This window comes from Sciurus vulgaris (assembly GCF_902686455.1).
Source record: "Sciurus vulgaris genome assembly, chromosome: 17".
NCBI lineage: Eukaryota > Metazoa > Chordata > Mammalia > Rodentia > Sciuridae > Sciurus > Sciurus vulgaris.
In genome coordinates this window covers 4,018,102-4,034,623 of record NC_136478.1, presented here as the reverse complement: position 1 = coordinate 4,034,623, position 16,522 = coordinate 4,018,102, and the positions used below count along the sequence as shown (strand labels likewise).

Genomic DNA, 16,522 nt, shown 5'->3' with positions numbered 1-16,522 from the left:
GCCGTGGAGGCGCAGCTGACCCGGCGCAGGGAGAAGCCTCGCCTGAGCCTCAGAAACCCATTCGTGGCTTCTTCCTGTGGGGCCGAGAGCCAGTCAGGGCAGGTGTGTGTTGCTGGGAGGCGGCTGTCGGGGTGTGTCCCGGGGTGTCCTTTGGCAGTGGGAGTTTGGCCATGTAGCTGCGGAGGGTTTGCCGCCGCTCTGAGGGGATGCCTTGGGGCCACAGCTCCTGGGAGTGTGGGGTCCCTGTGGGGTGAGGCCTGGCCTCTGAGGATGTCTGGTTTGGGCTGTGAGGGGGGCTGCTGGCATCTGGGAGGTCCAAGCCGCTGGTGAGTGAGGAGAACGTGTTAGAGAGCTGGGTCCGGCGTTTGGGCCGCCTGGCCCGTCCCTCAGGCCCAGAGGTCCTGCCCTGCCGCTTCTCCCACCAGGCAGCCCCCTGGCCTTCCCAGGCTGCCCCCAAACGCTCAGTGAGCTCATCCTGTGGGCCTGACTCAGGTGCAGGGGGCGGCTCTGCCCTGGGTGGTGAGCCCAGGTCCCTCCGCTGCAGGAGCCGCTCTTCGGCCATGGCTGCCCGGAGGCCCCGTGGCGCTCTCCCTTCATCTTTTTGTGGCTCCATGCGGCCCAGCAGGCGGCGGTGGGAGAAGGTGGGTGCGACCCACACAGCAGGAGCAGGAGGCACCTCCAGCAGGGCCTCCAGCCAGCGGCTGCAGCGGGTGATGGCCTGGGGAGTCCAGGAGGGCGTGGGAGGCTTGGGAGTTGAGTCCTGGGGGGATGCTGTGGCCTCGGGTGCAGGGCAGGTGAGCCTGGGGTCACCAGGAGGCTCGGGGTCTTGGTGGAGGCGGAAGGGCTGGAAGAAGACATCCCCAGCCTCGGAGAGCTGGAAGACCAACAGGACTGGCACAGAAGCACAGTGTGTGGCAGTGGCGGCCAGACCTGCAGGAGGAGGACCATGACCTTCCAGCCCTGGCAGGAATCTCCACTGCCCCAAGCCGGCTGCCCACCCAGCGCACCTATGGTCGGAGCTTTGAGACGCTCCTGCAACTGCCCCTGGCTCTTGGGTTCCAGGAGGGGAAATGCGGAGAGAGAACTGGTCCTGGAGGGAAGAGACTGGGGGGGTCCTGCCAGCCGGGGTGTGGAGGACCCCGCTCCTGGAGGAAGCACAGACAGCTGAGGCCACCCAGCCCCCAGCCCCGTGCATCTTCCCACACCCCTCCCACCCCTCCAGACCTCACCTGTGAGGTGCAGCAGCTGCAGCTGCCCCCCCTGGCCTCCCAGGAGCAAAGGCTGCGGGCAGCCAGGGCTGGGTGGAGGCAGCAGGCGGGTCAGCAGGGGCGGGGAAGGGAGGCCGTGGTCCCACTTCAGCACCGGCACCAGGGGCAGGCGCTCGTCCATCAGGTAGAGTGAGAACTGTGGGCAGAGGGAGCGGAGGTGGTGACAGCCGACACCTGGAGGCGGTGGTCGGGGGCCCTGTCCAGGCCCAGCTGGCTCTCGGGATGCGTGCAAACCCCCAGGGCCAGCAGCACGCTCTGAGCAGCCCTCAGGAGCCCCTTGAGTTTGCCTGCCAGCCCTGAAGTTCCTGAATGAGCAGTGCTGTCGCCAGTCTCCCTGGGCAGAATGATGGCACAACAGGCAGGCCCTTCTCAGGAGAGGCGCAGTCCCCTCAGAAGCCCACCTGGCCTTCTGACCTGAATCTGTGCCAGATACAGCTGACCCTGGAGTCCTGGGTGAGGGGACAGGCAGGCAGAGGGCAGGCCTTCAGGCAGCCTCAGACCTCTGCCCTGGCCCCACGCCACTCCTCCCTGAGCCGCTCCTCAGAACATTCCAGGACCACGAGGCTGTCCCTACCCACCACGTGTGCAGGCTGTCTAGGCCAGACTCGGTCCTTGGGTTCCGTGACTCTGGGTGGACAGGGCTCTAGGGAACACTGAAACAAGGCTAGGGGCTGCTCACCTGGGTACAGACGAGATGGAGGGTGGGAGGAAGGCAGCCAGAGTTGGCCTGCCCCAGGTACTGGGTGACCAGGACACGTTCTCCTTTCTGACAGGAGGCCTCTGCTCCCCCACGGAAGAGCAGCAGTCCGCAGCCTGGCGGGCCCTGGGGAGCAGAGTGGGTCAGCTTCCTCCAGGTCCAGGGAGGAACACCAGCCTCCCCCGCTGCTTCGTGTGCCATTGGGGAGTCTCCAACTCTGTCCCCCATACCTGAGTGTCCACTATCTTCACCCCAGTGCGGTCACCCACAGTTAGCACCCGAGGGTGGGCAGTGAAGTCGGCCCAGCGCCAGGGAGAAGGGTCCCGGAACACAAGTGTCTCGGAGTCCTTGTAGACCTGCTGCAGCCTTGGGGAGATGGGCAAGCTGTGGGAGGGTGTCTGGGGGTCTGGTGGAGCCGGGGAAAACAGGGATGACCCGGCCTTGGGTCAGACCACGCTGACTAGGGAGTGGTGGCCGTGGGTCTGCTTGCTGGGAGGAGTGTCACATGGGGAAGGCATTACCCGTCCTCAGGGGTCCACAGACAGACGGCTCCGGAACGGCTGCAGATGGCCAGCTCCCCCGGCAGGTGAGGGCTGTGGGCACGGTGTATGAAAGTCAGGGACCCGGCCTCTCCCCCAGGCTCATCCTGCCAACAGCCAACTCGCCCTCACCTGAGACTGATCCCCGTGGCCCCCTTCTCGACCTGCAGCACCTGCAGGGGGGTCGGCGGCTCCTGCTTACCGACCTTCCACACGGCACAGTGGTAGTCGGAGCGGACGGCCAGCAGAGCTGGGGGGGGGACGGAGAGGTCAGGTTCGGGGTTGAGCAGTGGCTCAGAAAGGGAGGGCAGTGCCCAAAGGCCTTACTTTCTCCCTGGACAGTGCAGGTCACCACCTGCCGGACAGGTCCCCGCAGCTGGATGCACCCAGGGTCCCCAAGGACCCGAGGATTGCCACCTGACGTCAGACTGACCTCCTGGAAACCTGAGTCCTGGCTAAGGATCAGCATGAGCTCTGGTCACCGCAATACCACCAGCTCCTCACCCCTGCCCGGGACCACGCCAGGAGCGCATCCCTCACCACAGGGGCAGGGGTGGCTGGGATCTCCCACCCAGCAAAAAGGATACACAGCTTGTCCAGGGCACCTCCTGCAGGGTAGACCACCTGGCCCACCCGCGCTGTCCTTCCAGGCACCCAGGCCAAGGCGCCCCCGGTGAAGGCCTCGTCCAGGAGTAGCCGCTCCCAGCGCAGGGTCAGCTCCTCATGCAGCAGCTTGCCCAGGAGGCTGGAAACCGACCTGCTCAGCACTGGGCCCCCGAGGATGGAGAAGCGGCGCTGCCGGTGGCTGATACATGCCCAGGGACACCTGGGGACAGCAGAGGATCATGATGGGGCTGACTGGGGACTCCAGGCAGAGCACACAGTTCCACCTAGAATTTTTCTTTGGGAAACCACCCACGCTGTTCCTGTGACTGAGGTGTAGTCACGTGGCCTGACCTGAGTGAGTACTTCACTGTCCCACACAGTGACTGGTTCACAGGTGGGCGTGAGACCCGGCCAAGTCACCAAAGTCCTCTGGTGCCTCAGGAGGGACAGTGACTCTTTGGATTCATAAGCCATCATGCTGCCACTTGAAAACAGTATTTCCAGGAAGTAAGCCAGGCAGAAGGGAGCAGGTGGGACGACACAGAGGCCAGCCCTATCCACTCGGCACCTGGACGCAGCCGTGCCCGAGGCCCGTGGACCTGACCCCCTTTCCTCAGGCTAGCTGGAGCTGGAGCTGGGCGGGGGAAGAACTGCGAGGGAACCACTCCCTCACGTGCCCATCACCAGACAGGCCTACCCATCATGCTTTCTCACTAGCCACTTGCCCCCAGGGCTGGTGTCCACCAAGGTCCTGCAGCAGCCTCTTCACGCTGACCACTGTCATCTTCTTGGAGCGGCTCTGCATGGAAAGGCCGTGTTAAGCTTACGCTCCTTGGGATTCAGAGCGAGGTGGGGTAGGCGCCCTCCCCAGGCTGGAGGGGGTTACTCACGCGGGCGCCCTCCAGTTTGAAATTTTCCAGCATCAGCTTCCCCAGTGGTGCAAAGGCTATGTCCCCATGATCCCACAGGAACCGGCTGAGCTGGGGACGGAGGGGCCAGGTCACCATGCACAGCCCCAGGCCATGGAGCTCTACCTGCTGGGGCACCACGCACCTGCTCAGTAACATCCAGCACCACCTGGGGCTGTCTCCGGTAGTGGTAACCTCCTCGGAAAAGGATGTCCTGGGCGGTCACACCAGGGTCCCAGGGATCTGAGGGAAGAGCGGGGTAGGGAAAGGACTGGGAAGGCACCAAGGGGCCCAGCCCCACAGAGGGAGACCATCGGCAGGGCAGGGAAGGCCTAGGCACAAAGAGGTGGAGCCGAGCAGTGACTGGAGAGGACCCCTTACCAGGAGCAGGAGGCAGCAGAGGCAGGGGCCCAGGCACCACAGGCTCCCACAGCAGGTTCGTGGCCAAGTGCAGTACGGCATCCTGGAGGGGACACACCGCGGGCCAGCACTGTGCCAGTGCGTCTCAACTCAGTCTCCACCACCACCCACAAAGGTGGCACGAGTGTCGTCATTTTCCCGATGTGGCAACTGAGGCACAGGGCGACTGTCACGTGCCCTCGGTGAGAGTCAGCACAGGGAAGAGCTGGGACTGTCCCCAGGCTCTAATCTCCACTGGCACTGGCTCTCAAGGGAGTCCCGTGCCACTGCTTCTCCCTCCCAGCTCGGAGCTGTGACGACAGCGTAGCCCTCCCATCCGAGGCTCTTTTCACCCAGCCTCAGTCCCGGGAGGGCGGGGAGGGTTTGACCTAGTCATGCGGTGCTTCTAAGGCTTCAGAGCAGTCCCGGCTGTCAGGGCGGGTTTGTTTTGTTTTTAATATATGTTTTAGTTGTAGGTGGACACAATACCTTTATTTTATTTTTACATGGTGCTGAGGATTGAACCCAGGGCCTGAGGCGTGCTAGGCGAGTGTGCTACCACTGAGCCACAACCCCAGCTCCACTGGCTGTCTGACACATAAAGGAAACAAAGTTTGGAGGGAGGAGAGCAGAGAAAGGGGGACAATGGCTCCTGCTGAGTAAACCCATCACCCCAGAGGAGGGTGTCCTGCCTGGTCTTAGCAGGCCTGTGTTGGTGCCACCCCACTCGACCTGTGTCAGTGGGTGTGAATACCAACGAGAGGGCCAAGGAAGGGGCCCGCCCACAGCCATCAGCCATCAGCACCCTACTTCCAGCCTCACCTTGGCATCCTGGGACTGGGACTCTGGCAGTGTCAGGGCATCTCTCCAGCTACACATGAAGGACAGGTCAGGGGCATCGCTTGTACCAAGGGGGCCAGCCGTAAACAACGAGGGACAGAGGGAGCTGGGGAAGTCCATCCTGAAAAACAAGCACTTCATGTCATACTGCCTTCTCCAGAAAGGTTCCTGGGGAGAGCAAAAGTGCCCCATAGAAGTCGCTTTCTTTGAGGAAGCAGATGGGAGAGGCCACAGGAAAACCACGTGCCTACCCCGAGGAAGGGGGTGGTGACAGGCAAGGTGCGACCTCAGTGATGGTCAGCAGGGAAAGCCTCCTGAGGAGCACACATGGAACCTGGGGAGACAGCCAGGGACACACCTGGGAAGAGGCTGCAGGTACAACAACCAGCAGGTGTGAAAGCCCTGGGGCAGGACAGTGAGAACTGAAAATTCGGAGGAGCATGGAGGGGTATGTAGGCAGACAGGTGGTGAGGAACCTGCTTCCCCCATGGCCCTTACGCACTGTAATACACATCTGTAGACCATACTCCCCAGACTAAGCTCCAGCGCCTCCCAACCAGGGACTGAGTGTCATTAATCTCTTCCCACCATGAAGCATGATGCGTCTCAGAAAATGCACTGGGTTGGACAGAAATAAGTGTACATCAAAGGGATCTGATCACCACAGTCCTTTGTAAGTATGGGCAGCCCCTCCATTCCTCTTTTATTACCAAAACAGCAGCACTAAGTGCCAGCATGTTAGACACAGGGCTAAGTGTGTTATTCTCCTACTGCCTCTGCTGTGGAATTCAGGAAACCAAGGAGGAGGGAAAAGCATCCAAAAGCAAACACTAGCAACAGTGTGAATAGGCGTAACTTTCCCTGCGGACGCCCCGCCTGTGTTATCAGCTTACTCTGTAGCTCGGGACACCCACGGACCCTCGCACTGCTGCCGTGATCTCAGGAGTGGATTCTGCTCCTCAGGCCTCACTGCAGCATAGCCCCGTGTCCCTCTCCGTGGCCGGCTGGGAGCTCTCTTGAGAGCCGGGCAGTGCCTGACTCACTGAGTCCCAGGGGCCTGGCTGCTGCTACCGGTTTCCTTTCCCTACCGGGGGGGAGGGACAGGTGAGCCGGTGGAACGCACAGGGAGGTGACGAGGGAGTCCTTGTGAAGAACAGCCTGAGGGGCCGACAGCACAATTCCCGAAGCGCGGGAAGCGACGCCAGGAAGGTGCGGGCAGACCTGGGGGGCCCGGCCTCCACCCGCACGGGCCTCTCACCACGCTGCCTCCCCACAGGGCCTCGGCGCACTCTCCCCACTAGGGAGGAGGCCCGGCGCTCCCCCTGCTCCTACAAAGTCCTCCAGCCCCCGCACTGAGGCTGGACGTCTCGGAAGCAGCTGCGCGACTCAGAAGCGCGAGCGGCGCCCGCGGAAGGCCCCCTGCAGCCCGCGCGGGGCGGCAATCGGCGGGCACAGCACGTGCGCTCCAGGCGAGCCCAGGCTGCGTGCACCGGAGCGGAGCCCGGGCCCGAAACGCGGCTGCGCGCACTTACGCGGCCGGCCTGGGGTGCCTGTCTGGGAAGGCGACCCGCGCGACGCCCGCTGGGCTGTGGCGCCACGAGCGAGCACGGAAACCGCCCCACGCGGCAGACCGCAGAGGAACCGCCCGGCCGCAGCAGCCCCCAGCTCTCCGACCGGCCGGAAGTGCTCCCTGAGGCAGGAAGTCCCGCCCCCGCCCGACCTCGCGCGCGCCCTCGAGCGCCGCCTCCCGGGCGGAGGGGAAATGCGCGGAGAGGCGGCGCGTGGGCGGTTGAACTAAACCCGCATCCCGCGCTCCCGCGGCCGGGCAGACTTGCATCGGAATCCCCCCTGGCTTCGCCAGCTTTCTATCGCACAGCGGGTTTGAGGGTTAACGTGATCCACAAACACGGAGCACCCACTGAACCAGGCACTGTACTGTCAGTGGGTACCCGACACGCTGGCTTTGCAAATGGAGGGCAAATGCCCCGGGAGTGGGGGACGCTGTGCCAGGGGCGGCCCGGCAGGGAGCGCTTCAGGCCGCAGTTCTCAAACGTGAGCATCTGCGGCCTGGAAGGTTCCCCGGTGATGCTGATGCCGTTTGAGGGCCACGCTTTAATAATCAGTGTCCAATCACAAATCTGACCATCTCCCTGGCTTAATAGTTTTCTAACGTAAACGTGCATCAGAGTCACTTGCAGCGCCTGTGAAAACTGTGTTGATTCAGTAAATTTGGAATGCAATAAGTTCTCAAGGTGAGGCTGATGTTGCTGGTCCAGGTACCACAGTTTGAGAAACATCGCTTTAAAGGCTCGACTTGAAGATCTCAACTTCATCTATATGGGTTCTATCTGGGAGGTCCTTGGAATCCGATGGTCCTTTCTCATCTTCCCTTTCCTAGTTGCTGTAATCTCATCATGGAGCACTGTCCTAGGATAAGCACTGCACAAGAGATTATCCTAAACAGCAGACCTGGTACAGGAGGGAGCCCCCAAAAGTTTAAACAAGTTCAGCAGCAAGTAAGGATGAAATGGTGCAGGAGGGGGGCTTTGTTTCTTCATTCGAGTGCTGGCCTAACCTGGTTGTGTTCTGTTTGTGAAAATTTATTGAATAATCTGTGCATTTTCCATAGGTATCTTATATTTCCATAAAAAGTCTTTTTGAAAGAGAAAATAAAATACTGATGGCCATGATGCCTTATGTCAAGATTTGAACTCTTGGTCGCCATGATCTTCTTAGTTATCTAAGAAACAGAAGGTTCTTCCTCAGAAGTCCCTCTGCAAAGACAGGGAACCTCCATCTGGGGTGGTCCTTGATAAATCCCAACCAACTGGAACAGCAGATGCTCCATAAACATTGAATTGATAACAAAGGGAATAAAATGAAAGGGTTGTTCTGGAAAAATAACAAGAAATTTATTGAGATTGAACAGTGAAACCAGGCTGTTTTTAATAGGAAGTAAGTCTGAGTTATCTGTTTTGACACTGAGATGGGCTTTGCCAAATAGGTCACCTGGAGGTACATTTTTCATAAATGGGATGAGCTAAGACTGCCTCTCTATGGGTTTTGAGGAAATTTAAAGGGTGATTATAACAGCAAATCAGGAATTACAGCTTTTGTAACTATTTCAATTTGTGATTAAAAATTGGGGCTACACAGGTTTTCAGAATTATTTTAGAGAGTATGTATGCAAAGTAATTGAAGATCACTTAGATCAGTTTCCTACTGCAGCTGTAACAAGTTTCCACAGACCTAATGGCTTAGGACAGTATGGTGTCCTACAGATCTGAAGGTCGGAAGTTCAGCGCACATCTCACAAGGCTGAAGGCAAGGTGTCAGCAGGTTCATGTCCCTACTGGATGCTCTCTGGGAAGAACCCACGGTCTTGCCTTTTCCAGCCTCTGGAAGCTGCCTGCATTCCCTGGCTCAGCCCCTTCATCTTCAGAGTGGGCATGGTCACTTGACTTTCTCATGACTCTTCCATCTGTCTCCCTTTTGCCCATTTAAGGACTCTCGTGACCACATTGATTACGTCCAGATAATCCAAGATAATCTCCCTATTTTAAAGTCAGTTAATTAGAAACCTTAATTGCCCCTTGCCAAATAACACATATTAGTAGGTTCTTGGGATTAGGATGTGGACATTCTGTGTGCATGTGTGTGGTGGGGACAGGGATTGTCCTACCTACCGCATTGGTATTCTACATCACCCTTAAGAGACACCCATTCACTTTCTGCAATGGGAGGCCAATTCCATTTCCCCCTTTCTCCCTTTCTCTGAGTTGTAATCAGTTTGCCTTTACCAACATATATCTACCATGCAGTAAAGTGCACGTCTTATGTGAGCAGCTCATTGAATTTCTACTTAGGTATAAGCCCATGCAATCACCTCCCAGATCAAGAGATAACATGGTCACTCAAGGATATCCCCTGGAGCTGCTGACCATCAACCCCCCTTTCATGAAGTAACCACAATTGCCACTTTTATCACAATTTTGCCAGTTCAAGAACTTTACGTAACTGGAATTGTGAGATATACCCTTGTGCATGCAGCAGTACTTTCTTTTTAAATTATTAATCCTCCACTGAATGACTCTGTTACCATTCACTTACCTACCTTCCTTAGGTGGGCATTTGGGAGGAATGTGGATTTGGCAATTCCACTCAAGTCTCTGTAGATATGTGCATCCATTTCTGAACACCTACTGCACTGTCTTACCAAACCCGAGGCCTTATTCCACCCTCTGGACTCTCCACCCCACACAATGAAATCGTTCTTCCTGATGTTGATCCTTGATTGAATTTCCCCAGCCAACCACACCCACTCTTCTGAAGTCAAAAGTTTGTTTCACCAACTGTTCTCATGTATTCAGTAGCCACAGTGTCACATCCTGATGAGCATTTTCAGAATCAAGAGTACAAAGCTACAGTAGCAGCAACAGCAGCCACCACAAATCTTACACTGTGAGCTGAGTGTTCACACTTTCCCAATAAGGCTGCTGCTGCAGGATTCAGTGATCTGTGCAGCCCACTTAAGCAAATATGTATCACATCATAGCAGGCCTTATGGAAACTGTCCTCATCCCTGGCTTTATCTTTATTTTTCTTCTCTCCTTCACCTGCTAGTCCCTCATCTTAAAGCACTACAATCCAAATCCCTTCTGGGGAAAGACAAGGTGCCAAAGGGCCAGTATTTGGCTAGTAAATAATTTTGTTTAGCTTCAGAAAGGCCTACAGGGTAGTTTTTAAAAGTGAATGGTAATGACTCCTTGGTGCTACTACAATATGGACACCCGCAGGTTCAGGGGCTGTGAGGGGCCGTTGTTTAGGACTGTTCTGGGACAGGAGCTGAAATGTGAAACTGGGCGAGAAGTCCATAGACCTCTTGGTTGGTTTTGCATCCTCCAGGACCACTCAAAGCCGATGAAGCGGGCCCCACCTGCACCTGGATCTGGTAAGACACACGGGGCAGTACGTTGGGCTTTGAGCTCAGGCCTTAGTCTACCGCTGGTCAGGGAGGTCTGGGAGGCTGGCTTTCCCATTGGCCGCGCTGTACCCCCTCCCTCCAACTCCGTGGGCTCTCATTGGCCAGCGCTAGGCGGGGGCGGAGCTCGTGACTTGCAGTCAGCCACGTGCTCCCAACGTGGGGAACCGGCTGGCGTGTAAAAGAGCGCGGACGGAGCTAGATCAGGTCGCAGCGTCCTCGGCCCTCGTGTCAAGGCATGGCGTCGCCGGCCATCCCGGCCGCGGGCACTGACGACGGCGGCCGCAAGAAGCCCCGCCTGGCGGCCTCTCTGCAGATCAGCCCCGGGCCCAGCCCCTGGCGACCCCCGGCCGGCCTAGGCCAGGACGCCTGGGGGCCCCCGCCCACCGCCGGCGCGGGCGCGGAGGACCCGGAGGGCGGCGCGCAGGCGGCCGGGAACCGGGCGGAGGTCGGGGAGCCTGGGCCGGCGCGGGCGCCGGAGGACCCGGGGGCGCGCCCGGGGCGGTTCCCGAGGGTGTCGGGGCCCGCGGGCGACTTTCCCACGGCGGCCCGGCCGCTGAGCCTGCCGCTCAGAGACCCGCCACCCGGCCAGGCCGTGGCCTCGCTCGCGCAGTACGCGGCCCGCCTGGGCGTCTCCCTGACCTTCCGAGAGGACCATGCGGCAGGTGAGGCAAGAGAGGGGCCGTGGACTGAACCGCAGCCCAGGCCTCCAGGCCGACCCGCGCGAGACCAGCCCCCGCAGACGTGCGGCCCTGGCGGGGACTTGGCCGGTGAATATTGTCTCCACCGGATGCCGGAGGCTTACGGGACATGGTTGGAGGCACCCAGCCTTTCTGCACCCCCTTTAAAAGGACCCGTTTTGCGCAGTTTACACTTACTATGCCAGAACTGCAGATTACTGAATGAGGGCCAGCCCCTGACTTCAAAGACGTTGCTAATGGCAATTTGCCAAGGGCAATATTTATACAGGACGTATACACCGTCTTTTGTCTTCCTCAATACACCAACTCCCAGTTTAAACAGTTTTAATATGAAAGTTAATTGCAGATATCATGCCTCTTATTCCTAAACACTGTAGTATGTCTCTTAAGAACGAGGACACGGGTTATGAAACTGCAGTACAGTGATGAAAGTCTGGCCATTTTAGTGTTGATGATATAACATCTGATTATCATTCTCCTTTAGGTTTTTCCAATTTGTCCCAATAATGCCCTTGTGGCCATGTTTTCCCATCCCAGCATGACATATTACACTTAGCTGTCATACATCTTTAACGTTCTCTTAATCTGCAAGAATTCTACCGTCTGTCTTGCAGGACTTAATGTTTTAGAGTAAGGACCAGTTGACCTACAGATTGTCCTTCAATTTGGACAGTCTGTTTTCTCAGGATCAGGCTCATCTGCATTATCAGTGATGTCACATCCTGGCAGTGCATCCCATCAGGAGATGTGTGATCTCAGTTTGTCCTTCAACTGGTGATGTTAGGGAGAAGGTTTGATTGGGGTGGCATCTGCCAGGTGTCTTTGCTTTCCCTTTGTGCTTCATAAGTCACCTGAGGGGACGCTTTTGCAGAGTGTTTAAATATCCTGTCCCTGTAGCTCTGTTACCTTGTGATTTTGACCAGTGATTTTGCCAGATTCGGTATTGCCATGAGGGTTGCCATGCCTGGTTTTCATGATGATGCCCTTGTGGTGTCATGCTTCTCAGTGCTAAAGAGGGTGGCTGAAGTGGGATCCTTTCCAAAAGGCCAGTGCTTTTGAGAAGCAAGCAGCAAGCACTGTGAATCTAAATAAGTTCCCACCCTTGACCAGGTGATGCTGGTTTTAGGATTTTCATTGCTTTTGTGTTATTAGAAACACCTGAAATGATGGTGTTGCCTAGAAATATCTTTCAAATACAGGGAGGGGAAGAAATGAAAGGGTGTGCCTGGTGGCAGGCAGAAAGATTCCTGTGCTCTGTGCTCTGGAGTCTTCATCCTGAAAGCAGCACTGCACGGCTCCGGAAGCAGGCCTGGATTTCCACCCTTGCTCCACTCCCAGCATGCTAACTGCCCTTTCTGTGCCTCTCCTGCACAGTGGTTTCGTCCCTATTTGTTTCAGAGGGCTTGATGAGGATTCCGTTGAGTTAACAGGGCAGAGCATGCAAAGGATCACAACACCGGTTCAATAGGCTCCCCAGACAGGGATGGGGTTATGATCTGGTTGTCCTTCTGGTTGTCCTCGTTGGCAGATGTCAAGAGGAAGCCTAGAGGAGAGACTGCATCTCTGGGAGGTGGGCGCAAGGGAGTGGGTGTGGCATCCCCTCCTAGGAAGGGCCCAGATGAGGGCAAAGGCGGGGGGGGGGGGGGTGCTTCCTCACTGCCTCCTTTCACAGGTCCCAGCTTCCTCTTTTCTGTGTGTGCGGAATTGGATGGGGTGGTCTGCCCCGCGGGCACCGCGAACAACAAGACAGAAGCCAAACAGCAGGCAGCGCTCTCTGCCCTCCGGTACATCCGCAGTCAGCTGGAGAGCCCAGGTAACCAAGCCTCAGCCTGCTGGAGAGGCTGCAGCGGCTCTGGGCGTGTGTGGGCAGGTTGCTGCAGGGACCACCTGGGTATCAGCAGGAAGTGCAGACCCGTGGCGGTGTCTTTGGAAGTCCTGCCCATGCTGGGGCAGGGACAGCTAGAGGAGCCCTCAGCCCCCCTGGTTTCTGAGAGGTGGAAACAGCCTTCTCTCCTCCTCGGCTTCCCAAAGGACGGGAAGGCAGACCCCAGCACCCAGGGTGACTGGCTCCTCTTATCTCTCTTTCAGAGCCTCCTGAGACCCTCAGCCAGCCTCCACTCGCCTCCCTGACCATAGGTAGGTGGACTTGGTCCGAGCCTCTGTGTGTGAGAGAGAAAGGCCTGGCCTGTGGGTCCCTCACCACCTCTGGCCCTGTGCAGAGAACATCCTGACACATGAGCAGCGCTGTGCAGCCGTGGTCAGTGCTGGCTTTGACCATCTGCTGGATGAGAACTCGCCATACTGGGCCTGCAAGGGGACAGTGGCTGCGGTCATCCTGGAGAGAGGTAGGAATTGCCCTGTCCCCTATGGCACCTCACAGGCCCCCTGGGGCTTCTTGTCCTAGGCTGAGTCCTTCCTGTCCCTCCCTGCAGAGGTCCCAGGGGCCAGGGGCCATGCCAAGGAGATCTACGAGGTGGTGGCACTGGGCACCGGCGGCGGCAGCTGTGCTGGCTGGCTGGAGTTCTCCGGCCGGCAGCTGCATGACTGTCATGGACTGGTCATTGCCCGCAGGGCCCTGCTGAGGTGAGGGCAGGTGCGGCAGGTTATGCCACAGCCCTGGCCAGGACAGCCCCCCTAGCTGCCCCCTGCCTGTCGTTCCAGATTCCTTTTCCGGCAGCTCCTGCTGGCCACGCAGGGGGGCGCCAAGGGCAAGGAGCGGTCTGTGCTGGCCCCCCAGCCTGGGTCTGGGTCTCCCTTTGCTCTCAAGCCCCGGATCTTCCTGCACCTCTACGTCAGCAACACCCCCAAGGGAGCAGCCCATGACATCTAGTATGTGGGGCTTCCCGGAATGGGGGTGCCTCGGTTTGACTGTCTGAGGACTGGGTCAGAGGAGTGCCCCTGACTCTGGATCACTGTCCCCTGCCTGCCTGCAGCCTCCCACTGTCATCAGAAGGCAGCCTTCTGCACAGCCCGTCCTTCCGCCTGCAAGCGCATGTCCGTGGACAGCTGAAGCCGGTGTCCTACCTGGCGCCTGCACTCCGTGACACTCATGTGGGCTGCCTCTCAGCCAGCGACAAGCTGGCACGCTGGGCAGTGTTGGGGCTGGGTGGCGCTCTGCTGGCCCACTTCCTGCCACCTCTCTATGCCACCAGCCTTGTTCTGGGTGAGGGGCAAGAGAGGCAGCAGGGCAGAGGGTGGGCTCTGGGTGGAGTGGGGAGGTGACTCAGAGCATGCCCTGTGCCTTCTGCCCCACAGCTGACCCCTGCCACGACCCCCCGACTCTGAGCAGGGCCATCCATGACCGGCCCAGCCTAGACAGTGTCCTGGGGTCATGCCTGCCACCTCCCTATGCCCGTACCACCCTGCACCTGTTTTCAGGGCCCCCGGTGGCCCCCTCCAACCCCATCCCCAACAACTGCCATGGCCTGAGCCTCAACTGGAGCCTGGGGGACCCAGACATCGAAGTGGTGGATGTGACCACTGGGCGTGTGAAGACTGAGTGAGAAGGCCCCTGGGACAGGGCTGTGGAGGGCCAGGGTGGGACGCCCGCACCCTGCCTTCGAGGCCTGACCCCAGCTGCAGATGGCGGAGCCTATGACGAGTAGCCATGCGTGGAACAGCTGGGGCTCATGTGGAGGGTGCGCGGCCTGCCCTTCTCCCTCCCCTCATCTGCGGTGTCTTTGTCCCCCTCAGTGCTGCCCTGGGGCCACCCTCCCGCCTCTGCAAGGCAGCATTTCTCCGGGCCTTTCGCCAGGCAGCCTGCGCTCTGGGGAAGCCCCAGCTCCTGGCCCTGAAGACCTACGAGGCCGCCAAGGTCAGTGCCTTCTCCAGCCCTGTCCCCCCACCCCTGCAGCCCACCAAGTGCCCCTCTCACCGCCTGTCTCCCCCTAGGCCGGGCCTTACCAGGAGGCCCGCCAGCAACTCGCCTTCCTCCTGGACCAGCAGGGCCTGGGCGCCTGGCCCTCCAAACCCCTGGTGGGCAAGTTCAGAAACTGAGGTCCCTGAGCAGAGCCGGAGCCCAGGGATTGGATTTGCTGGGGGGCTGCACACTGGGATTTGAATAAAAAAGTAGTTTCCGGAACACTTCGTGTGTGGCGTGTGTGTGTTGGGGGCAGCGGGCTGGTTGGCTTGTGAGGAGAGCCCTTTCTGGCCCCTTCGAGGCCCCGTGCCCGCTTGGCTCCCGCCTGACCTCACAGGTTGTTGCCCTGTGGGAGCAGGGGCAGGCTGGGGTGGGCTCTTCTGCTGCCGCCTTCCAGCCTGTGTGCTGGGCCCGAGGCCAGGCTCTGGCTGCTGTTGGCCGTGAGGGTGTGGGAGTGCTTCTTCCTCACTGAGGCCCTGAATCCCTCCCTTCCAGGACTTGGGCCTGGGGGAGTAGCCAAGAACGTATGGGCCCAGGTAAATGGGCGGGAGGCCTGGGCTACTGAGGGTGCTCTCTGGGCCTGAGCAGCCCGTGTTGGAGGGTGCAGGCAGTGGCGGCTCCAGCAGTCCTTGCTCCGGGCCGTCCGCTCTTTGGACTGGCTAAGCCCATGGCTGCCAGTGCAGTGCCATGTCAGCTGCAGGCTTGGGGGTCTTGGGAATGGCATAGTTCACCCCCAGTGTGGTGGGTGCCCTGCAGACCTTGGGTGTGGAGGGCAGAGGCTAACCCTGCTTTGTGTGTGCGTACAGACTTCCGCAGACCTAGAACCTCGCCAACCTGGGCAGTGTCCCAGGGTCAGAGCAGATGCGAAGTCCAGGGACCTGGGGCCAGCCCTGTGGCCTCCATCCAGGGTCCAAGGCTCCCTGCGTTCCCAGCAGCTCCAGGGTTCAAAACCAAGGGTTCAAGACTACTCTTGTGGCTGGGTCTCAGGAAGTTGGTCAAAATGGCGGGGTGTTCAATTTTGTGTGTCAACTTGGCTGGTGTTGATGGTGTCCACAGTAGCGGGTGAAACACAGCTCCTTTACCTTTATTTTTTTTTTTTTTTTCGGTGCTGGGGGTTGGAACCCAGAGCTTTATGCCTGCGAGGCAAGCACTCTACCAACTGAGCTATCTCCCCAGCCCTGAAACACAGCTCTAGGTGTCTCTAATCAGTCTCCAGGGAGAACAGCATGGGGATCAGGATGGGTAGAGGAGATGCCCTCCACTCCCCAACCCACAGTGGGCTGCACTATCCCAACTGCTCCAGGCCAGAATAGACCAGAAGGCAGAGGACAAACACTGTTCTTGAGCTGGGACTCCCATCTTCCGCCTGTGGACACCAGCATTCCTGGGCCTCTGGCACTCATGTGGCAGACCAGGGTGCCCCTCAGCCCCTGTGACTATAGTCTTTCATAGATCTCGGCATCAAATCAGCTCTGCTTTCCTGGAAATCCTTGACTAATGTCCAGGGTCCTCCAGAGCTACCATTCAAGGCTAGGCCAGGCCTATCAAGGAGCTCTTGAGATTGGGGACCCTCCCTCCAACCTGCCCTCTGCCACTGAGTGGTGAGGCTGTGGCCAGCCACTTCACCTCTGTGTACACTGGTTGGCTCACCTAGAAAAATACAGCTGGCCCTGCTTCCACGGGGCTGCCAACCCCAGATGCCACCAACAGCAGATGGAAAATAT

At 58.7% G+C, this 16,522-nt stretch overlaps 2 protein-coding genes across 2 annotated transcripts; one reads left to right on the top strand and one right to left on the bottom strand.

Moving 5' to 3' along the window:
* Positions 1-25: 25 nt before the first annotated feature.
* On the bottom strand, positions 26-6,941 carry TAF1C (TATA-box binding protein associated factor, RNA polymerase I subunit C). Its single transcript, XM_079118279.1, has 15 exons — positions 6,790-6,941; positions 5,240-5,378; positions 4,400-4,481; positions 4,164-4,261; positions 4,001-4,090; positions 3,836-3,909; positions 3,092-3,330; positions 2,832-2,948; positions 2,637-2,754; positions 2,487-2,558; positions 2,196-2,331; positions 1,948-2,091; positions 1,230-1,404; positions 1,008-1,145; positions 26-930 (listed from the first exon to the last, which is right to left on the bottom strand). The coding sequence occupies exons 2-15, from the start codon at positions 5,375-5,377 to the stop codon at positions 50-52; spliced, it is 2,502 nt and encodes an 833-aa protein (XP_078974405.1). The 5' UTR covers position 5,378; positions 6,790-6,941; the 3' UTR covers positions 26-49.
* Positions 6,942-10,418: 3,477 nt separating this feature from the next.
* Positions 10,419-15,012, top strand: ADAD2 (adenosine deaminase domain containing 2). Its single transcript, XM_079117067.1, has 10 exons — positions 10,419-10,903; positions 12,612-12,752; positions 13,028-13,075; positions 13,159-13,284; positions 13,372-13,522; positions 13,601-13,768; positions 13,873-14,102; positions 14,195-14,438; positions 14,633-14,753; positions 14,831-15,012. Exons 1-10 carry the CDS (start codon positions 10,477-10,479, stop codon positions 14,933-14,935), a joined length of 1,761 nt encoding a protein of 586 aa, XP_078973193.1. The 5' UTR covers positions 10,419-10,476; the 3' UTR covers positions 14,936-15,012.
* Positions 15,013-16,522: the final 1,510 nt, after the last annotated feature.

Bases quoted from the DNA above. Each gene is read 5' to 3' on its own strand.
- TAF1C (XM_079118279.1), bottom strand. From the start codon at position 5,377: ATGGACTTCCCCAGCTCCCTCTGTCCCTCGTTGTTTACGGCTGGCCCC. The intron at 3,331-3,835 runs GCAAGTGGCTAG...TGCTGTCCCCAG, and splicing joins GGTGGACACCAGCCCTGGGG to GTGTCCCTGGGCATGTATCA. The intron at 2,559-2,636 runs GTGAGGGCGAGT...CCGTGCCCACAG, and splicing joins GCCACGGGGATCAGTCTCAG to CCCTCACCTGCCGGGGGAGC.
- ADAD2 (XM_079117067.1), top strand. From the start codon at position 10,477: ATGGCGTCGCCGGCCATCCCGGCCGCGGGCACTGACGACGGCGGCCGC. The intron at 13,076-13,158 runs GTAGGTGGACTT...GGCCCTGTGCAG, and splicing joins ACTCGCCTCCCTGACCATAG to AGAACATCCTGACACATGAG. The intron at 14,754-14,830 runs GTCAGTGCCTTC...GTCTCCCCCTAG, and splicing joins AGACCTACGAGGCCGCCAAG to GCCGGGCCTTACCAGGAGGC.